At 37.0% G+C, this 24,514-nt stretch overlaps 1 protein-coding gene across 5 annotated transcripts in view; it reads left to right on the forward strand.

Annotated features, from left to right (window-relative positions):
* Positions 1 to 274: 274 nt before the first annotated feature.
* LOC131961108 (ninjurin-2-like) overlaps positions 275 to 24,514 on the forward strand; it is a 36,539-nt gene continuing 12,299 nt past the window's right edge. Inside the window, exon 1 of one of the 5 annotated variants that reach the window (XM_059326381.1) lies at positions 275 to 490. In XM_059326381.1, coding sequence (XP_059182364.1) covers positions 395 to 490 — 96 coding nt within the window. In that variant the 5' untranslated portion in view covers positions 275 to 394. The remainder of the gene's footprint in view (positions 491 to 24,514) is intronic. The other 4 variants (XM_059326376.1, XM_059326380.1, XM_059326377.1 and 1 more) reach the window with 4 other exon arrangements.

Below are 24,514 nucleotides of genomic sequence, written 5' to 3' on the forward strand. Positions count from 1 at the left end.
GATAGGGACAAGACTAACTTCTAATATGGTAACAGGCTAACACTAACATAGACAATATTTGCCTGGTTTTCAGCGTGATGGTTCATTTGGTATTCCAGCATTTTTACAACCTAGATTTGGTACATGGAGGAGAATAAAGAGAGAGAGACAGGCTGAAAGAGTGGAAAGTGAGAGAGAGGGAGCAGGGGAGACCAGGACGGGGTGAATAAGCCGTTTGTTTGTCCCTCGGCTGTCCTCCCTGGCCTTGCCTGGTGCTTGGTGCCTGGCGTCCAGGGTCATTTCCTTTCATAACGACCACTGCCATCCTTGCATTAGCATTTTCACCGCTGTGGGGGTAAGACTCGAGTGTGCGAGTGTGTGTGTGCTTGGTTGCTTGGTCGCTTCGGGCCTTATTATGCAGGGACTTGGGAAGACAGAGAGAGGGGAGCAGGGCCGAGACATCGACTTGACGTCGCTGAGATCCACCATGCCAGCCAGCGGCCCTCTGCAGGTCAGTGCACCCAAAAAGAGAGAAAACTGTGTGAAAAAGAGGGAGAGAGTGGGCGAGAGACAGGTAGAGACAAGGGGGCAGACATAGAGAGAGACGTTTGAAGGAAGTTGTATTATAGATGCATCTTTCAGTCTGTTCTGCCCTCTCCTACCTCTCTCCCTCTCTTCGTTTAACTTTCTCTCCTCTTCCCTATACTCTTTCATCTCCCTTCCTCTCAGTCCTGGTCTATCTATGATTCTGAATCGCTGCTCCTGTCTTAGCTTTGCCGCAGAGCTGCGGTATGTCCTGCCTATGTGAGAGCTGGGGATCAGAGGGCTGCTGTGTGGCTCTCTGAGTTCGTCTGAGTGTCCGTACTCTATTCTGAGACCAGGTTACGATTGCAACATCCATCAAATATCAATTAGGACCTGGGTGCAAAGGCTAATAAAGTCCTCTAATGCAGCAACTGGTCAACAGAGCAGGTACTCACTAATGCCAAGAAAAAGGGGTCAAGGTAGGGTTGGGGACCTAAGGATGCCTTTTTTTCCTGTTCTGGATATTTTAAAGGCATTTGCCTATAACTGCAGTGAGTGATGAGTCAGAAGATTATTTCATGTTAGAAAGTAGTGCAATACTGTTCTGAGCAATGCTGGAAAAAAACTTTAAAAAAACTCTACTTAACACACACATACACACACACACACACACACACACACACACTCTCTCTCTCTCTCTCTCTCTCTCCCTGGTGTCTGTTGCGATTCATCCTCTGTATCAGTGTCAGGTCCAGCAGTGTTCCTGCCCATCAACCAGCAGGGATATCAGTTACTGTTATATTTAGCTACACAGTCTCCAGTGAACAAAGTGCTATTACTCAAGAGGAGCTGTACGTGTGTGTGCGTGTGTGTGCGTGTGCGTGTGTGCGTGTGTGCGTGTGTGTGTGTGTGTGTGTGTGAGACAGAGACAGATGTGTGAGAAAAGGTGAACACTAGCTGAGTGGGTGTATGTGTATGTGTTAAAGTCCCATTCACTTCAATGCCATCCACACTATACCAAATCATAGCATTGTGATTGTAATTTTAATATGATTATTTTGATATATTGGACAGCTATTGGAGGACGTTTCTGCTCGTTGTCAATCAATAATAATAATTTAACAAAAACAGATCAACAGGTCAAAAATGCGACTTTCAGTTCAGTAGTGAATTCTAAAGCTACTAAGTTCAAATCTCATCCGTAGTTTGACTTCCTGTCAGTGGGATGGCAGCTGCAGCAGCAGTATGAAATTATAAGGCAGAAAAAAATACGGTTGTTTGCTAACCATGCTCCAAATTTACATCTCATGAATGCTTGTTCTGTTCATTCATTTAACTGGAAACATAAATGCACGTTTACACTTCCAGTCCCTGAATTTTCCCTCTCCTGTTCTGATGAGTCACACTTGCACATCAGTGAGATTCTTAACAATATTACCATTTACGAAAATACAGTATGTCTGTAATGTTGGGGCTAATTTGTCACATTGATTACTGTAACCACAGGAAGCTGTTACACTAGCTGGTGTATGTTTTAGCAGCAATTAGCAGGAATTAAGAAGAAGATTAACATGGAACCAGCACGACTGTTGGCAGAGCCAGAGGCCTATAGCACCCTTAATCACAGATAAGCTGCGAGCACCATTCGGCCGCCACGAGCCACTGCAGTAATGATCATATCATGTGGCTCAGAATGTAAATGTTTATGTCCACAGATGCCAAGTCCTGGCCACAACTATTCATTTCAGCCCCCGGTTGCTTAATCATATGCTGGCAGATGTGAGGAGAGAAATGTGTCATCAGCGGAAGCAAGTGTATGCATGTGTGTTTAAGAAATCGCTCCCTCAGCATGATACACATCCTGTATGTCAGAACCAATTGACACGTGTGGTTTGTATGTACATGATTGATGCAACCATCAATGCATTACGCTTATGTCTTTACCATGTTGTTTTAACAGACAGATGGATGGCTGGTTGCCACTCTACGTATGGTTTAACATGCAGCAGGTGTAGTATATTTTAGAGTGAGAGCCATTAGTAGTGTGAAAAGAAAATATGAAATGGATATGCTCTTTAAGAATACCAGCTATATAATTAGGGTTTTGCTTGCAATCTGAAACCTGCCACTGGCATTGCTCAGTAATCAGTGGTAATTTATAGCCACCGCGGATATGATATAATTGAACAGTCGCTTTTTAAACTTCAATACAATACTGGGCCTCAAATATATTTTTAAATATAGCTTTGGGATGAAATCTGATAGATCTGATTTTATTATAGCGTTGGTTCCGCTGAATGTATGATTGACAACCTTATTTTAAAATGCTGGATTCATAGTATGGGTTGTTGATGGCAGAGACAAACATAGTGACATTTGACAAAAACACCTCGAGGTCCACTCAATAGCTGTTCTGGAGCTTTCGATCATACCACATGATCTTCCTCGCAAGGTTATTATAGTTAACGAAAACTAACAAAATAACGAAAACTAAAATTGAAAAAATATTTTCGTTAACTGAAATAAAAATAAAAACAAGAGTTTTTTAAAAAACGATAACTAACTGAAACTGTATTTTGTGGTTAAAAAACGAACTAAAACTAACTAAAATGATAGTGAAAATGTCCTTAGTTTTCGTCTCTGTCAACTTTTTTCATACATAATTCAGTGTTTCTATTTCAACATGCAGGAACACATGGTAAATATGTTTACTGAGACTGGGATGTTTACACTAGAACCAAAATACAAAACACCCCGAACTGTAAGAATTAATAACCTTATTGGGGCTGAGATGGATAAACCAAAGGAAATGAAGGCACATACCCATTACAAAAAAACTAAAACTAACACTAAAACTAATAAAAACTAAACTAAAACTAAGCATTTTCAAAAAATAAAAACTAAACTAAAACTAGCAAACTCACTCTAAAAACTAACTAAAACTAACTGAATTTGAAAACAAAAATTCACAACGAAATTAAAACTAAAACTAATGAAAAATCCAAAACTATTATAACCTTGCTTCCTCGATAAATGGAGTTGCTCACTTGTCTTCTATTTCTATCAGTCGCTGTTTGCAAGAAGTAACTTTTTATCTCAACTTTAAATTAGCTGCATGAGAAGTCCTTAATGTGGGGAATTTCCACATCGAATCTAAACCTCCAGAATGCATTTGGACCATGTGCTGATTTTGTTTTGACGCCTGCTGTTTCCAAGATCATCGATTGAGTTTTAATCTCAACCATGCTGGTGTTTTTTTGATTGCCTTTTGAAATTATAATTTATAGAGTCATAAAGACATTTGTTTTATTGTTGTTGTTAATAAATGGTTGAAAGTCGAAAATGTTTCGGTTTTTACACCCAGAAATCATAGCAGTTTATAGTGAATGATTGCTGAGTTACTGGTATCATTCAACAGAACAATTAAAACCTTGATGTGGTTATTTTGTGCCATGAGTCAGTAGTTATGTAACACATTCTCACTCCCAACATGCACATACTGATCCTGGGTCAGGAGCCCTTTGTTGTCACTTTTTTATTCCAGTGTTCATTTTGGACAAACTGGGACAGTCAGATAGACTTCAACATATAGTAAACATTGTGAAAAACACAAAACTACTTAGTTAGGGTTAAAAGTATGTTTGTGGCGGTTTCACACAGGACTGGGTGAAAAGTCCTGACCTTCTCCCTCCACGGACTTTTGTGCTCTTTATACATCAGCTGACTTCCACAGGCAGCCCTGCACATGCAAAAATGACACTAAAGGTGTGACGTGTCTGTTAAAACTGACACCAAGAGGTCCCGAACAAGCGTTTATATGTGACGAGTTGACTCATAATGAACCTTGTCTATAAGAGATAGTTATATTAGTTATAATATTAACTTGACTTCAACGTACCCTTTTTTATTTTTTCACATCTCGCACTCAGAGCACTCAAAGGGCTGTGGGAATCTAAGTCTGTTAGGGCAGATTTCCAAGGTTTGAAAAAAATAAAACTTTGTCATAGACCTAAACCAATAATTAAGTATTTCCAATTTCCAATTTTAGGGGAAACCCTGTTTTATTAAAAAAAACTACAACTCCTTAGACTTCTCTTCAATACTTATGTCGACATCAGTAAACTTTTTGTAGTTCTTCCGTATTTGGGTTGTGAAAACCTATTTCTACCCAATATATCGAATATCACACACTGTCTAATAAATAATTATACTGCATGTATATTATCTATGCTAAAAAAAGACAACAATGTTTGTTTAATGAAGATATTTTAACTAAAACAGGAGAGCAGAGTGCGGGCCATTTACAGTGAAGCGCGATTCAATGAGATCGCACCACATCCGGTAGGATCACACAGCACGTCTGGTAGATTACAAAATAAAACAGATTTCAAAATAAAACACAGCGGATTGTCTTTTTCTGGCCAGATCTTCGCCACAAAGTGATTATGTACATTCACTGAGTGAATATTTAGAAAATAAAACATATATTTCTCGCTAGAAATGTAATCAAAATCCATTTTTATGCAGAAACAAAGTCAAAATATTGATTTTTTTTCACTAAAAATGAGAGAACTGTCCGCCATGTTTTTTGTTCTGACCGCCGGAACCTTGAAAGCCACGTGACTTGGACACAAACCAATAGGAAAAAATACCAGTTTGGGATATGACTGTCATTAACTTGCATTGTAGCGAAATCCGTGTCAGTTTCGAGGAAATTTGAGTGATTCCGTGATTCCTATTCCACAGATTTTGAGTTAAGCAAATCCGTGGCTATTTCACGGATTTCTGTGAGACCATGTTGCTTTGAGTCCTATTGGGATAAGAGCTGGCTTTACATAATCTGCTGTGAGATGAGACCTTTGTATTTTAAACAGGACTTTAAAGAAGGAAAGTGTGTAATTTGCTAAAATTGGATTTATGAGGTTTTCGAGCAGGGTCTGTGTGAAGCTGCCATGATGAATCTATTTCTATGGTGTGAAGGCTTTACACCTCTACGTCACCCGCTATGTATAGAGCACAGCAACAGGGCGTGGAGCGCTGATACAGAATTATGAGGAATCACACAGCCTCTCCATGTTTCAGCCATGTTTCAAAGACAGAGAATGGTCCCACTCACTCAGAAGGTGGTCCTTAGTGTCCTAGTTACCGATCATGCTGGCATGATCAAATCTCATGACTTTTTCATGACATCATGACATAAAAACAAAGTAACAACAGGCCCTGTAGTCAACCTCCCTCCAAAGTAATAGCTTGAAACTCTGTGCCAGTTTTTGTTTGATGATTCTAGGCCAAGTAAAACGAAGATAAAGGCTCATAAAGTTGGAATAAAATATTTTATGTGTTTTATTCTCGACAGATACAGTGTATATCCTCTCAAAACTTTGTTAATCGATCTCTTCCAAACATATCACAATGAAAATGACACCACAATTCTGTCTAGAAAAACAAAATCCACTTTTATGGGCAACAGTGTAAATTTAATACAAAATTACATAGCCAGATGTAAATAATAAAAAAAAATCCCCATCATTTTCATTTAATTCCTCCTAAGGATGTAAATCTTTACATACACATTTTTAAAAACATATTATTTTGAACATTTTTAAGGCTAAATGATTTTGTGGGCTACAGTGCCCATGTTCATGGTTTGAAATGTGTAGTTTTTGGACAACAATGAGGTTGGAATGCATAGAAAATACTTTCAGGATCTTTGCAGGATCTTTCCACTGGTGGTTTGGTCTTTATACTGCATGTTGACAATAAGAGAAATTCACAGAATTACAGATGATATGATATCATGTTGCGTGATATCATTCTACTTCAGCGTCTGGTGCTGTTTGTCCCTCCATGACCACCGTCCCTCTCATCTCCTTCCCACTTCTCTCACCTCCCAGAATACACTGCTGCCTGCCCTTTGACATTACATCTGTGTGTGTGTGTGTTTGTGTGTGTGTGTGTTCTTGGCCCCTACATGACAAATGCCACATTCTGAGTGTGGGTGTGAAGTACAAGAAAGTGTGTGTGTGCCTGTGTGTGTTTCCGGGAACTTTAATCTGAGACCAAACAGAGCCTTAAATGACTCTTGTTATGTAATAGGCATGTAATGTAATATTTGGTTCGTATAGTATATATAGTATATGTTTCACCTTGTGTGTGTGTGTGTCTGTGCGTGTGTGTGTGTGTGTGTGTGTGTGTGGGTGTGTGTGTGGGTGTGCCTGTCAGTCTTTGTACCAGATTTACTATGTGTCTAGTCATCATTATGGAACTTCCTCAGCTTGTCATTTATCTGCTTTATTTCGATGTCATAGCATTTTAAAGACTTTTTTTGCCCCTGTTGGCATTAAAGTAAGCATTTAAGTTTATTCTTGTCACGTTTCTATTCTAGCTGTTGTTGTGAAACTTTTAACCTCTTAAAGTATACGTTATACGGTTGAAAGCTCAGGAAAAAGCCATTAAGTGGACCTTGAGCAGAAGTTGCCAAACTACAGTTTTCAAGGCTGAGAAATGAACCTCAACATTTTGATTTTTTTTTCCTGCTCTCTAACTTGCAGGAAAACTAAAACAGGGTTGAAAGATCCAATTTTCTAAAAACGCGGTTGAATGGACAGACTGACACACACAATGTAACATATTTGGATTTCTGGCATTTTCCTCATTTCATTGTTGTTGTTACTCCTGCAGTCGCCTGATAACCGAAACATAAACACATGTGACTGTCAGCACCTGGATCAGATTATTGGCTGTACTGACAGACAGGCTTCTTTATATTACTGCCATTCAGAAGAACTTAAACTCTGAGAAATTAATAATAATACATTTACATTTCAAGAGTATTAACTTTTACTATCTACTGGTGGAGGAAGTATTCTGATAATTTACTTATAGTAATTGCTCCATTACAAGTCCAGCATTTATACGGTTAATTATGTATAATTATGTAAAAAATATTTATCAGGAAAATCTACTTAAAGTAAAAATAAATAAATAAATAAAGGTTCAAAATAACCAAAAGGAAAAAGCCATGAAATATTTTCATACAAAAAATACATTTTAATTAAATAAAAATGTTTAATTATTTTTCTGTCGACCCACTAACTGTTTTAGCTGCACTTAAGAGGCTGTTGGGTCATTTAATCTGCATCTTAACGTGATATTTTACAAGTTCTTCATATGAATTGTGTGTAAAAATCCTTATTTGTGAAGTAACTAGTAACTAAAGCTCTCAGATAAATGTGGTGAAGTAAAAAGCAGTGGTAGAAGAATAAATACTAATATTAAATAATATTAATTAAATTTTGACTATTAAATACAGTATTTAGGTAAATGTACTTTGTTACATTTTAACAGCGGTTATGGAAATATAAATTTACAGTAGTATCAGATGCAAAAACATCAAATATTATTGTTTTTTAACATATTCTATATGTATGCGTATGAATTTTTATTATGTAATCTATCTATAAAAGCGTGTGCGTGTGTGTGTATCTGTGTGTGTGTAGATGTGTGTCTAGGGCATATCTCTCTGACCTCGATTTTGAAGATTTTTTAATTCATTTTTCAAAATATCATTATTTACCTATACCAGTTGCAGCATTACACTGTTTCTGATCGGACGCCTTTTAGGGGAGCCCCGCCCCCTTTAGGGAGGCTCCGCCCCATTGTGTGATAGGCCTACACCTGGTCAGTAACACAACTCACTCTGGATTCCCACGCCTGACTCATCATATCTGTAAGTCCATTCTGTTAGCCTATCCATCTTTAGGAGTTTTAAAGTGCACTACAAGGTTCGATTTTTCCAAAAATATAGTTTCCAGCGAATATCAATGTTCAATGTGTATGTGCTGGATGGTGTGGTACCTTATGAAAAGTGTTTTATGGAGTTGCACACTACACATTCCACAACACATCTAATAACCCTTACTCACATTATTCACATCCATCTGTTTGTGCTGCATGTAAACTTATTCCCTCCTATATCTGTGTCTGTATATATGTCTAACCATGTTGAATGATTAAGTTTCTTCTTCTTAAAATAACTATTTCTGTGTCTCTTTATATCTCAATGTACATCCATGTATTACCCAATATACACTTTGTATATTAACACTACGCATTAAGAGTATTACACCTCATTGTACATCCCACTTTCACACACAACCTCATTTGGCCATAATTGAAAAATCTACTATGCGAATACATACTTCCTACAGGCACTGCACTAGTTTATATTAAATAAGGTGAATTTACAGTACTTGAAGTTTTTCTTACACCACTGTTCATTTTCTCTCTTTTTTTCTGTATTTAACTCATTACTTTTCCCTTTCCCTTTGTTTCCCTTCTTCCTCTGTCAGGTGGAGGGAGTGTGTGTTTTCTTTTCATTTTTCGGTGGGGGAAATGACAGCCGACTCGGTCTGAATGTGAAACAGCTTCACAGGAGCGGAGCCCAGTGCGTTGCCATGTGTGTGCAGAAACGTGAAAAGACTTTTAGAAGGTTTTCGAGCGTGTGTGCAAAAACAGCCACGATGAGTGATACCAGACAAAACTTTAGATCCCACCAGATATAAACAATTAGATTATCACACACACACACACACACGGAGCAGCCTCTCTGTCTCCTGCTTTCTGTCTTTCACAAACCCGTAATTATCGTGTCACCGAGTGAAACACAGCAGTCTGCTTCCACTTGAGCAGGATTTAAAATCTTGACTCCAACTTCTCCTTAAATGTTATTTTCAGTGAAAGACTCGGCGTGATATATTTCCCGAAGACATGATTTGACAAACTAACTAAATGATCATTCCTAAAAACTTGAGCGGATTATTACAGACGAGATAAATCACAAGCTGCAGCTTTAGGCCAAGAGTGTTGTGTCACACTTTTGTTCCTCATCCACTTGTTCCAGTCGTATTCGCCAAGAAACTACAGGAAAGCCCCTCTCTGGTGTTCAGGCTCCCCTGCTGGGACTCTACAACTCACAACACTATAACTCACACACACACACACAGCTACACATAAATCAGAAATACACATCAGACTTATAAATCCAAGTTCAGACTTTCCACGCAGCTCTGTATGCACACCCTGCTCTGCTCATAAAAACACATGTAGCCGATAAAAGTTTTTTCTTGGAATTCGTAAAAAATGTATTTATTTTTCATAGAACTGTTAGTTGCTTATCAACTGCACTTGTACAGCTTCATTTAACTGCAGTGGTTTGAGGTGCCACACACTAATTCATATAAAGGTCGACTGTACTGTGTGCTGTGTTTGGATCACTGCCAAACACATATAGAGACGCAGCCACACACATGTGGCCACACATCTGTGGAAATGCATTCACATAGAAAAAGACATAAACATATACAATGTCATAAACATATACAATGCCTTAGAGACTGTGTGTGATGGGGGTTAATACACATTGCACAGATGCAACATTAATAATAGTAATAATAAACAGTGGAGCATTTCATACAAGAGATGTAGCTTAAAGTGTTTTACAATAAAAAATAAAAATGCAACACATTGAAACAAGGGCAATGAAATTAGACCAAAAAAAGACAGAGGATGATAAAACATAAGTAAAAGTTAAAATAAGAAGACCATAAAGAGTAATAAAAATGACGAGTGAAAACAAAAAAAAACATAAGAATGGTATTAAAAAGAGATAAAGTAAATACATATTATAATATATTTTCCATAAAATGAGTGTAGCATCAAAATGGGGGGTAAAATAGCTGCATAAAGTTGCTTTAAAATTTATTGTAAAAGATTTTTGGAGCTAAAAATAAATAAATAAATAAATTAGAAAAAGCTGGAAGAAAAAAGTTAAAATCAATATTATATAATCTCTCTTCCATGTTTTAGTTAAAAGTCTAGCAGCCTAACTCTTAATAAAAGCTAAAATATGAAAAATGTATTCTTGGAAAGAAGGTGAATAAGCATAAGATGTTGAACTGTTCCTTTAAGAGAAGAACGACAGAGGAAAAGAGGATGAATTGATGGAAACAGAAAAAGAGGAAGAAAAGAGGTCTCTTGGCATGTAGAAATCCAGAAAAACATTAATTTGGCTGCACACACACACACACACACACACACACACACATGCACAGACAGAGACACATACTGAATCTGACCTCTTGTGTTTGTTGATAAGATGTGTTGCTATGCAGCGGTCTGCTGGCCAGTATGGAGTGTGTGTATGTGAATCTTAAGGTAAATACAGCCCTCGCTCTCTCTATGTTTTCCTTTCCTCATGCAGGAGTGTGAGGTCATCGGATAAGACAAAGTGTGTGTGTATGGGAAAGATCCCGGACGTTTATGTTTCTGGTCAAGTTTGGGTTTACGAATGTGTGTATGTATAAACTGTCCTGTTGACATATGAATAGTATATGATTATGAGCATGTAAATGCTCGTGTGTGTGTGTGTGTGTGTGTGTGTGTATGCGTGTGTGTGTGTGTGTGTGTGTGTGTGTGTGTGTGTGTGTGTTTGTGTGTGTTTGTGTGTGTGTGTGTGTGTGTGCAGGGGTCAAACAGCATCACTTGAAGCTTTGTGTACGTGCTTATAACCAGTGTATTTTACTTAATGCAATAGAGTGATGTAGCTGTGTGAGGTCACTAGATGTGAAGCATGTTAAGGGATGGAGGGGCAGAGTGAGTGTGGGAGGTGGGTGAGGTTCTGTCTTACCTCATCCAGTCTCGGTCACTGATGTCCCCCGGTGCCTGCGGTGCTCATGGGACTATTGTTGACTTCACAATGAGATCATGCTGAAAGTGAAACAAAGGCTCTCTCTGTTATTAATTGTCCTCTGTGTAAAACCACGAAAGCATCCACTCAAGTATTTTTTTCATTAGACGAGGCAAGTTTATTTGTATAGCACCTTTCAACAACAGGGCAATTCAAAGTGCTTTATACAAAACATTACAAGCATTTAAAAGAGACATATATAAAATGACATTCAAAAATAAAAATGTAAGACTAAAAACGTGCATATAAAATATTTAGGAAAAATATAAAAGTACATTCAAATATTGTAATATTGTAATATGTAGTATATTATAATATAATAACATTTTAAAATTGAAAGTGAGCTGAATTTTTTTTTTTTAAATACCAAATATAAATGGAGTAAACGTTACAGTGCAGTAAAGGCAGTGAGCAAACAGAAAAGTCTTTAGTCTTGATTTAAAAGAGTTGCAGCAGATCTGATTAGTGGTCAATTAATTTAGAAATCATTGCATAATTACACTCAAAATATGCATGAAAATGTCTCACATGTTTTTTGAGGGCTTTTAGCGTGCATTTAAAAAATAGTTTTGAAGTTGCAAATGAGCAGTTATTACTATTTTTATACTCAACAGAATATTCAAAAATTCAAATAGTGTCATATACTGTGCATTAAAATGTAGATTTGTACATTTCAATGCAATGAAATGCATATAAAATAAATAAAAGACAACAAAACAACTATAAACTTGTGCTTCAATCTTCGACTTTAACAAGCATGTAGCTCTAATCTCTTGTTACGACTTTTGAAAGACACATAAAACGTTTCACGGCATTTTTTCTCAGTGTTCTGTCTATATAAGCCTGCTCTGTGCAAACATACATACATCATCTTTAGGAGCCTCTGGGGACATATATGAGGTTTAGACACTTCTTCTGATCTATTGCATTTACGTTTGTGCCTTTATGTTTGTGTGTCTTGCTCGTTCTGGAATATCCGTCTAACCTTTGACCTCTTCAGTGTAAATAAACAGCAATAACCTCTCTTAGATAAATAGTGATTTACTACACAGTGTCAGCCCTCATTGACTAGTTTTTAAAAAAATATTAAAAGGTAGAAAATAGATATTAATATATAAAAGTAGATACATATATATATTTTTTATTTATGTATTTTTTAACACCCCCCCCCCCCCCCCCCCCCCCCAAAAGTTAGTCTCCAGTCTGCAATATGTACTCATAATTCCCAGTCAGAGAACCATCTGCCCATCAACAGCAGATTTTTCATATCTGCAGGAATATAAAAAAATTGCAAAAAACTAACTCCTTACTCCTTACCCTTTACAGCAGCTTGTTATCTTTCATGAGGGAGAATATCAAAGATAATAATAATAATAATAATTCATTTTATTTGTAAAGCACTTTTCATTAAGAAATCTCAAAGTGCTACAGAAACCAGAAACAAAATAGACAAAAGACTATGAGAAAACTCACACACATTAAAATCAGCAGTAGATAAAAAAGACACAGTACATTATTAAGAGATTAAGGTGCAGAGACAATAAAAAAAATAAAAAAGGTATAAGTTCTCCCTACCAAAGGGTGACACTAGGTGGAAGAGTTTTGATCCAGTTTTTTAATATACACTGTCGAGGTGTGAGAAGGACTTTATCAAGGAGCTTATGATGTGACGCAGTGAGATGTAAGTCTATGAGGCCTACGAGGAAAACCCCAGGGTCTTTCTTAATTTTTTATTTTAGATATCCCACTGACTACCTTTGAAATAAGTGTCCAAAATCTGAAAATTAGTTTACATTCCTAAAAGTAATGGAAATACGTCCCCCTTTCTAAGTTGCACTTGGTACACAGAGGAGATATGGAGTGGTCAATTTTGTTTAAAATAACAGGAGTAATATGCAGCCTGTGAAGTATTTTGTACTGAGTTTCTCTCAGCCGGTTACAAGTAGATGTGGACCTTATCAGGTGCATAGTTACCAGCCAATATTATATAAATATATGTATTTATTAAAAAAAAAAAAGGAAAAAAAGATAATGTCTTCTTATCTAGCACCACTAATGTTGCAGCATTTAATGGTACTGCATCATTTACATACATTTGTTATCATGGTTCTCATTGTGTTAACTGTGTATCTGTGAAAACAGATGTGGAACTAAATGTTAAAGGGTTTGTCTCAGTGGAAAACTTCCATCATGATGATTAAACACAATAATTTCCACCAGTGGAAGCACATCACAGTCTTGTGGTTATCGGGAATTACACGAGTGGCTGTTGAAGTAGCTTTGATCACAGAGGCCTCAGATCCATGTTGATTATTACCACATTGCACCAGCAATAATAAGTCTTGCAGTAACCAGGGTGATTTTTTTCCAGTTTCCTTTTGGGGTTTTTCACACACAAGCTGATAACAGTTGTATGAGACTGTGATGATAGCATGTAAACCTCAGCTATGCATTGTACCTCTGGTATAGCCACATTGGTCGTAAAGTTATTACAGGGAACATGTCATCGTGGATTTTATTATGACAGTAAATTAACCTCCTCGTGTGTGTACATTGACTACTGATTGCAGCAGTTACACAGATTGTTGTATTTATATGTGCATGTGTGTAAAATGGGACAATAGATGCTTTGTTGTCATAAAATCAATGTGTGCAAGTATGTATGTAAGATATATAAGTTTACTGAGCATTATGGACATGTACATCATCAGGAAATGTAATGAGCAGGTATGTGTGAGCAGGTGTGTGTGTGTGTGTGTGTGTGTGTGTGTGTGTGTGTGTTCTTGTACTTCCTACATAGTGAGGACCAGAACACGTTTTTAACCAACATTGTGAGGACATTTTTGCAAGTGAGGTCATTTCAGCCGGTCCTCACTTCTTTAAAGGCTTTTTTGAGATTTCAGATTTCATTAACTGAAACTGTATTGTGGGGTTACAAAACTAACTAAAATTCTAGTGAAAATGTCCTTCGTTTTCGTCTTTGTCAACTTGTTTTATACATAATGAAGATGGATAAGACAAAGGAAATAAAGGCAAAATTTACTGTGACCTCTTCTAATCTCCCAACCAACAAATACCCCATTACAAAAAACTAAAACTAACACTAAAACTAATAAATACTAAATTAAAACTAGCAAACTCACTCTAATAACTCATTAAAACTAACTGAATTTGAAAACAAAAATTCACAACAAAATTAAAACTAAAACTGATGAAAAAGCCAAAACTATTATAACCTTGCAAGGGAATTCACCTCCAATGAGGGTCCTCACAAAGATAGAAGTACAAGAACGTGTGTGTGTGTGTGTGTTCCTGACTAAGGCCTCCTTGAGTGACAAATTTCTGACTAAAGACCGGTTAATTGAGCTCAAAATAGGGACAAAATCTGTGTCCAAAGGGTAATATCTGATTTCTGGGTCAGTGGTTAAGGTTTGGGTTATTAGGAAAATAACCGTAAAGGTTATAGTTCGTGCATGGGCGGATTATTAGACAGTGGGCCCCTGGGCACAGAAATGCGAAAGTCCCTCCTCCAAACGAGCAAGACACACAGACTTTATGGTTGTTTAGGCACTTTTTGTTGTTGTTGTTTTGTCTCTTTGTAGTAATTTTGTGTCTCTTTGTTGTAATTTTTTGTCTCTTCGTAGTAATTTTTTATCTTTTTGTTGTTGTTTTTGTCTCTTTGTAGTAATTTTGTGTCTCTTTGTAGTAATTTTGTGTCTCTTTGTTGTCATTTTTTGTCTCTTCGTAGTCATTTTGTGTCTTTTTGTTGTTGTTTTTGACCATTCGTAGTAGTTTTTTGTCTCTTTGTAGTAATTTTGTGTCTTTTCGTTGTTGTTTTTTGTCTCATTGTTGTGATTTGTCTCTTTGTAGTCATTTTGTGCAACTTTGTTGTCGTTTTTGTCACTTTGTAGTCATTTGTTTCTCTTCGTTGTTGTTTTTTGTCACAATTTGTGTTTCTTTGTCTCTGTAGTCTTTCGTTTTTGTAGTTGTCGTTTTTTTGTGGTCAGTATGTGTTTTTTTTGTTGCAGATTTAAGGCCAGGGGGACATTGACACTAAGTGTGCCTGGTAGGCCTGTTCAGTAATCCATCCATTGGTTAGGATAAGTTATATAATGAAAATATGTGTACAGTCGACAAAAGTGACATAACTGTGTGTTTGTGTATGCGTGCATATGCAAATATTAGTTCATGCACATGCACAAAGGCCCACATTACCTTTGACATATACCTGTACAGACATCTCGTCATACATCGCGTACTCATGTCAAGCACACTCCTCCAAAATAAAACAAAACATGTCCTTATACTGAGACATATACAAAGCAGCATACACCTGACCCGGTACAGGGTCAGGTGTATGCATACACACAGATGGAGGCTGTGACCTCGCTGTAGAGTTGGTCATATCTGACTGGTTGAACAGGCATCCCCGGTGCAGGTGCCTGTTGTGTACAGAGGCGTATGCTTCACGTGTAAAACCTTTGGCTGTGGTAAATTTCCACTTGTCACATCTCAAGTAAACAAAATGTTGGCAGGGATTGAAGAAAAACTGTCAGCTTTAAACAGTCAAACTGCTGTTGGTCTGCTTTGTGTGCTATATGGTGCTTTTCCTTATATTCTGTCATATATAACGTTAAAAAAGGTGGTAAAAATATGTAAAAGTAATCCCTGTGCCTCTTAAAAAAAGTGAAAAAGGCGAAATAATACTCAGCAGTGGAAATGTATTCCACTCTACAAACAAACAGTCTGTTTTTGAGTATTTATTATCCGCAGTTGTCTCTTCGTGACTGATGAAAGGCTTTTAAGTGTAGGCAATTTTGTTATGCTGTAGAATTCATCCATTGATAATAAACAGATGAAATCTTTCCACACTCAGCGTTTTGTTTTGGGGTAGTTTTTTTTTCCCCCACATATTTTCAACCCTAGGCAGTGTCTATATCTGTCCGTGTCTTTAAACGTCTCACGTTTTGGCACAAAACAGCAGCATTCGTGGAACTCGGGAAGCGGGAATGCCCAGATGCACACAAACACAGAGGAAGGAAGTGTGTGTTGTGGATGGTGATGAAGGCCAAGCCATTAAAAGCCAGGAAGCCGCTGGGAGGAATGTCCTGTGATGTCACACATGGCCGAAGCCTGAAAGCTTGCCCGCCTGAGGGGGGCTTAAACTCCGAGCACAGGCTTCGGTTAATCTGGGGGAAAAAAAAACCTTCAGAAGGAGAGAGTGGCACGACAATTAAAAACACATCAAACTGTCACTCCTCTATATTTCTGTTTCTTTTCATTACACCTGTTCGCACCACACCTCAACCCCTGAGGCACAACTCCAAAACACTGACACATGCACAGTACTGTACGCATATTTACAGTATAACGTATCTACACACACACACACACACACACATCCTGCAGCAGTGAGCCCCTGCCACACTCGTCTCCCACGCATGTTTGTTTTGGATACCGGCACTCCGACGTGACTGTAAGTGAGATCAAATTGTTGCAAAGTGACTTTTCAGGTCAATGAATTATAATTACACCAAACCACAAACACTGTCCGGACACGTTGTGTAATCACAGCGGTTGTTACTGACATGACTCACAGGATTAAGCCATTTAACAAGTTTGTTGCTGTTTTTTCAGGCTTCATTGAGTTTTGTTCTCATAATTTCAGTATACCACATACACACGTACACACAGGCTGCACATTCATGTTTTTGTTATTGTAGGCAACAGTGATTTCTTTGCCATTTCAATTTCCAGGTGTTTGTAGGCGTTTTCACACAAACAGCACCTTTATTTTTTCAGCTTGAGATAAAAAAATATTGGAAAGAAGGTGAAGATGGAAAGATAACAAGTTGCCATAACATGATCAAAAGCTTCTCCAAAGCTCGCTGCAACTTCTATCTGTCACGTACTGAAATTTTATGTAACTTTATACTTCTACTTCATTACATTTTGAGGCAAATATTGAACTTTTTACTCCACTACATTGAGCTACCAGCTTTAGTTACTTTTCAGGTGAAGATTTAACATGAAAAACATGATAAATTTAAAGTGATCAGACCTTTTTTTTTTTTATTTAACTTTATAACAGTATATTAGGTTGTTAAAATGAGCCCTACCTTGAGATAATTTAAACACTGCTTACGTAAATGCATCAAAAATAATGATTCAATAATGTTTTTGTATATATTAAACTGTCCGAGTGGGTACATTCTGCATAACAAGTACATTTTGATGCTGGAACTTTTGTATTCTTACTTAGATAAGTTTTTATAACAAGACAGAGCTGCTGTGGTGCTGTTCAGTGGGCAACTGATCACACTGTATAGCGTAACTTTTTTCTAAATTTTTATTAGTCAGTTTATAATTGAAACTTGATATTAGGCGTTTTATATTGTCCTTGTGTTTTGTTTGTCTGTGTGTACATATACATATATATCATGTAAATAAGAACTGGTACATTTTAAATGATGAAATAAGCCTTTTTGCAAAAGAAATAAAATAATGTAATTTTACTTTGGAATGAAAATACAAACAGCCCAATATCTCTCCTTTGTCATCTTGTAGAATGCAGCACTGCAGCATAACTGTGAAGACTTCTTGGTAAACTTCAATTTATGAATGGCTGAAGGCTGTTTTAAGGATATTTCTGACATTTTTTGCAGAAAAAAAACATTCCCACAGTCTAACCCTATTTCATGCAGTACATCACTTTGAAATGACACCCTTGCTGCAGCAGCACGGTGGTTGGAGACAACATTCCTTCAAAGGGAAGGTCTGCAATCAGCTCCCACAGGAACAAACATCTGCCCCCCCGAGGGTCCTCCAGCAGCTCACTGTTGACCTCTGATCTCCGGAAAAAAAGTGACGAGCAAAAATGCAATTTAACAGCTTGATGACAACAGCGGCACATTATTATTAGGTCTGACTTATGACTGCAACATGACTGACGTAATTTCAGCAACATGTTATTTCAAGTATTTGTGCCGCTGAGTTCACAGAGTACAAACCTACATGCACCTTTTTATGACAGGTTAAACACCACAAAGAAACACAAGGAATTCCAGCTATTGCTCCCATCTTCGTCCTCACAAAGACGCTTTGACATCAGTCCGTTCCCTCTCTAAACATGCCTCACTGATAGAAAAAGTTCAAGCAAACACTCAACAATGAGTAGTATATTTTTACAACTTCACAAATCAACCCAGATGGGGCCCAGGTCTTTTCACATGCTATTGTATGAAATGCATGTCAATTTCCTCTAGTGATTGTAAGGCGTATGATTTGGTCTTTGTGGATGTGTGTGTGTATGTGTTTGTGTGTGTGTGTGTGTGTGTGTGTGTGTGTGTGTGTGTGTGTGTTGTCTTGTTCAAGGGGAAAAAACAGGTTTACAGTTTCTATTTGGGGAAATTATCGGGACTTAAAATAGAACATAAATATCATCATCATCTCAGGACAGGAGAATGACATTCTGAACTTAGAATTAATGACAAAACATTTGTTAAAAATTCGAAGTTTAACAAAAGATAACACATTTGGTTTCTCCCTTTCTTTCTTCCTGGTAAAAAATATATATATTTTTAATTATTATTATGTACATGAATATCAAATCAGTTGCAGACATGTTTAAAGAAAAGATGCATTATACTGTCAGTAGCCCTGTTTCCATTAAAGTCTAAACAAATTTTGAAGCTATTTTTTAAAAATAATAATAATAAACTTTATTTGTATAGCACTTTTCTTAACAAAGTTACAACAAAAATTACAATAAAACAACAAAGCAAAGTAAAGTGCAATGCAGACAAGTTGGAATCACAAATGTCAAAACATAGAAAGTGGCACGAGCTGGGAAAAAACAATGTTGCAGTAAAGAAAATAAGAATTAGGGATGTTTCCAGCAACTGGTTTAGAGCGAATAAACAAAGCTGCATAGGCATACTTTGGTCAGAAGATGGCAGTGTAATGTATTGCTGTATGGTTCATCCGTCAATAAACAGTAGAAGAAGAAGAGATTGCACAAAAGAGAAAAACAACAACAAAAAAGAAGTTGCTAATTGGACAACCAACCATGAGAGAAAATGGAGAAAAGTCTTCAGGACTTGGATTCAACGTTGTAACTTATAATTGTTCTTTCATATCAGAGCGGAAACAGCTGATCAGTCATGTGAGTTAAATGTTCACTACATCACAACTTGTAACGTTTCCATCTCCCGTTTAACTCATTGACTAATTTTAGAAGTGAAGAGAAGTTTTAATGAATTTTGGTGCTTCCATCAAGCTTTTCTCATGCAAATCTTCAAAACGTGCATAAACATTTGTTGATGGAAACATGACTAGTGTGTGCTTGCAGAACATAATCAAATAGAATACTTAACTATAGTAAGCTTTAAAGCAGATGTTTGCTCAACAAGTTTTAGTTCAAATTCATTGTTGTGTGTAAAGTGCACTAACCTGCAGCATATATTGTATTATTTGTTGGAAAAATATTACATTTGCACATCTTCCGTGAAATTCAAGCATGTAGAAAAGCTGCAGTACAAGGTTATACTGTGTGTTGAAGCTATTAGTGTAAATTGTCTGTCATTATAATTAGCCCCATAAGAGGTCTGCTTGACACGAGTCTGACTGATCTGCACATTCAAGAGATTTACATTTGCAAAGGAAGCTTTTGACACAACTCTGCTGTACATACTTGTCATTCCTGCTTGTCAACACTAACTGTAGTCGCCACTTCAGAAAAATCATCCACTCCACATAAGAACATATCTGTTTGTGTGTGTGTGTATTTGTAATGTAACCATGACAGCATGCAGTGTGTTCAAGAACATGGCGATGGTGCTACTGGCATGTGATACACACCCATACCCACCTGGCAAACACACACACTTTGGAGACACACACATCTGCCACGCATTTCTTCAGAGTTTATACCATGCCAGAGGATGCTATAACAGAAAGCAACATACGTCAACCTCTTATGCAACTGACTCTTCCAGCATGGCTCATGTCAGAGGAGAACCAGGTGTTTATGAGCAATTCTTCTCACACACACACACACACACACACACACACACACTACACACACAACCTTCACCTGTAGCTGTTGTCAAAGTCCACCTCATGATTTATACTGCTGTTTTCTCAACACAGTGTCAGTTAGTTAGACCAGTATATTTTAATACAGTTTCCTTTTTTTTGATAAAAGGATAACTCTGGTTTATTTATTATTCATTTTGGTCTTATTTTGATCTAATTGTTAGAATTTTGACCATCATATTTATTCTTTATTATAATAATATCAAGGTCTGACAGGACAAGAAACATGATCAGTGAAAAGTTTTGCTAGAGTATCTCAAAAGGGCTTCTTTTTATTGATATTGATGTATTTCAAGACAAAAACTACAAAAAACACGTACCTTTATACAACAGTATGTACAATATCTTACGAAATGTTGTGCACAATAGTTTGTATCATATACTTCAATAACTGGCCATTCTAATTAACTTTGTGAAATGGTCCAATGGCAAGATAAATGTTTATGTATAGCACCATTCATACACAAGGTAATTCAAAGCATTTTCAGAGGCATAACAATACATGGAAAATACAATAGGCATTAAGATAGTTGTTAAATAAAATACACATGAATGCAATATATTAATGCATGAATACATTTTTAACAACTCCCTTGGCTGTTTTAAAGTGGTGAATCTGGGAGAAAAAAGTTTCTTTTTTCCCACTTTTTTCTCGTAAATCTGCGACTTTTTTGGCACAGATTTGCCACTTTAAATCTCTTAAATCTGCGACTTTTTTTCTTGTAGATTTTCCACTTTAATCTAGTAAATTTGCAACTTTTTTCTCGAAATATTACCTGAAGTTACCAAATACAGTTCTTTGCCTGATAAAGGGTTAAACACATTGTTACCATTGTACAATGAAACTACTTTGTTAGGCACCAAAACTGCTTTGGAAACTACTTAATTTTGAAAAAAAAACTGTTATGGATTAAAATAACTACTTCCATATGTGTAACTACAGGACAAGACTGTGTAGGTTACATACGTGATGCAAAGGGGACTTAAACTGTGACGTATTCCCATAAGGAAGTTTGTTTACAAGTTCACTTAAAATAATAACGTCTGCTGGGTTTATTTGAGACATCTATCACCCCACTGTTCACAGATCTGATCAGAAAATAACGATTACGTAGCCTCAATTCCTGCCATAATCGTCATAAAAACTACGGCAACTAGAGGTCGCCACCTGGCAACATGGCAGCGCCCCCTGGATCACGATTATATGAATTTCAGAGCATTTTTTTTGCCATGGGAAAATCTATGAAAGTGAATGACAAAAGCCTGATAAAAAAAGACCCAGTTTGAGAAATCATGATTTCAGAAGTCAAACCCAATACAGCAAAAAAAGCTTTATGATATCATATTTGTAAAATCTGCGGGTTGGATATGCGTCCCTTTGTCAGGTCTCCGTAGGATGCCCCTGCAGGGCCGGAGGGGCCGGCTGGCTGGCTGAGGCATTGATATGGGAAACTCTGCTACACCATGTGGTTATGGTCAGGAATGCAGAGAGTCAACTGATATTAGATCGCTGCCACTCTTCCTCTCTCCTGCTCCCTAGGGCAGATAGAAGCCCAAATGTAGCCATACACACAATCACGTACAGAAACACAAGAATATACACTCGTGGTTGTGTTAAACCATAGTTTAAATTATAGAAATTATGTAATTTTCCATTCATACAGTCTATGGTTATTTTCTGTGCTGGTTGGTGATTTTAAGGCTCTCTGGGTGGGTCTGTGTGTGGCACAGTGTCTCCCCACTCTGGGTGAGAGATCAAAGGTCAAAGGTCACTGAGGCTGAGTGGGTCGCCAGTGTCATGGTGCTTCTGTGTCTCACACACAGACACACACACAGACAGACAGACACACACACACACACACACACACACACACACACACACAAAATCCTTTTTTAAATAAAAAAAGTTAATAAAAAAATCTGTATACTTCTACTTCACTACATTTTATAGGTAAATATTGTAATACTTATGCATAATATAATATAAGATATAATATAATAATATGTTATATGTCTTTTTACGTCTTTTTTTTTTTTTTTTTACTTTTTTAGCCGACAGCTTTAGTTATTTTTCAGATCAAGATTTAACATAAACAACTAATTTCAAGTGATTATTAATTTAAAAAAAATTAAATCTCATAAGTTATATTACGTTGTTAATAATATATATAGAACAATCTGTACAGTACTTTTCATTTGATACTTTTTCATTTTGATACTTTTGTACTTTTACTTAAGTAAGTTTGAATACACAACTTTTAATTGTAGTAATTTCACATTGTGGTATTAGTACTTTTACTTAAGAAAGGGATCTGAATACTTTTTCCACCGCTGACTTGAAGTTATACATTCATACAATAACGTTGAAGATTTTCATTTTAATGAATATTAAGTTACTAAGTCCTTTTATTTACAGTCGCAAGCAATGCACCGTTAGATCTCTTCATACATCCATGAGTGGTTGTCACATTTTGATGTTGTAGCTGGTCAAAGTGCAGAATATGTCTTTATTAAGTACCTCATTTATTATTAGCGAGTTAAATCCAAAACATTGCATTATACTTTAGAAAATGATCATGTTTTGTTTGTAACTGTTAATATGTGAAATAACAAGCAACTAAGTAACTAAGTGAAAAGTGAAGTATCCCCCTCTGCAATGTAGCAAGTAGAGTAGAACTACAAAGCAGCAGAAAGGTGAAATATTCAAGTACAGGTCTTCAGTCTCCCAAAGAGACCTTTAAAGGAATGAGGACCAGATGAAATGTCTTCACTGTTCAAAAAAACGTCTTCACTGTCAAGGCCTAAAACTTAAATTTGGCCTCTCTCTCTCTCTCTCTCTCTCTCTCACACACACACACACACACACACACTCTAATTGATTCCTGTGTACATCCTGCCAAGCAATTACTGCAGCGTCCGTCCCGCTGTGTAACAACTCACCCTCCGTTGGATCACTAAAGGATGACACTTTGATCATCACACAGAGGACAGGAGAGGAGGAGAAGTTCAGCAGATAAACAGATGTCAACTAAGAGAACATAACTTTGTTTCATCTTTTATTTTAATTCATTTGATTTTGATGTGCGTACTATGTGCGGTATGTCATTTCCTCTGCAGCTTTTAAAAGATCAAATGGGGGAATTGGGGGATTATTTCGTAGAAAAAGAAGTATATATATATGATTGAACCTATTTCCTTTGATCGAAACAAGAACAAGTGCTAAAAGTACACAAGTATAATCAGTGTTGTGTAATACAAACACTTTCCCGCTTGTTATTCTATCCCCTGCCAATTACAGTCCTCTGTATGGAAGAGGTTTGAATGTAATTTTGTCCTATCAATTTGTGTCTCTCTTTAAGCCTTTTTATCTGGTTGTCAAAGCAGAACACAGGAAGTGGAAGTCAGGAAGAAAGCGATGGTTTATGTGATCGTAAATAGGAGAGGAAGAGGGGGAAAAAGGATGAAGAGGTGTGTTAAAATGACATGTGGATTCACTCTGTTGTGACATAAAGGACTCAGCAGGGAACAGGTTTGTTAGTGAGGCAGGATCACAATAATGTAACACCCCTTTGGGTTTTGCTTATTCATCAATTTTCCACCAAAACAAAAAGACAACCATCATATTTTAGATGCTGCAGCATTAATTAATAAAAGACTAACACAAAAACATTTTTTTTGCATTGCAGTGTTGTTAATTAGAGGCCAGTCAGCAGAAAGATGGTTGGCCATGTGGCAGAGGTCAAGGGTCAGTTGTGAACCTATGGTATGTGTGTGAGTTGGACAGAAATGCAGAAATGCAGATGTGCGTGTGTGTGTGTGTGTGTGTGTGTGTAGATAATAGCCTCCTCCTTGTTTTTTTTTTATGTCAAAGTTCACCTAATAAGTGTTTACACTCTAACCCAGTTTGTGTGTCCTTGTGTGCATGTGTTGAGTTATATCTCCTGTTTATTTGTCTCTAAACATAATAAGTCTATTCACTGACATGTCCACCACCCCCAGCGACCATCAGCACACACATACACAGACAAACAAATAACCTGAAGCGCAGCTTTTCCCTTACTGACCCCATTCACTAAAACAAACAACAAGAAAATAGCAAGCCACACCTGATGTTTGTGGTCAGTTGAATCCTGGCTGATGTGTTGTTGTTTTTTTTAGCTTTATATC

This window comes from Centropristis striata, chromosome 22 (assembly GCF_030273125.1).
Source record: "Centropristis striata isolate RG_2023a ecotype Rhode Island chromosome 22, C.striata_1.0, whole genome shotgun sequence".
Lineage (NCBI taxonomy): Eukaryota > Metazoa > Chordata > Actinopteri > Perciformes > Serranidae > Centropristis > Centropristis striata.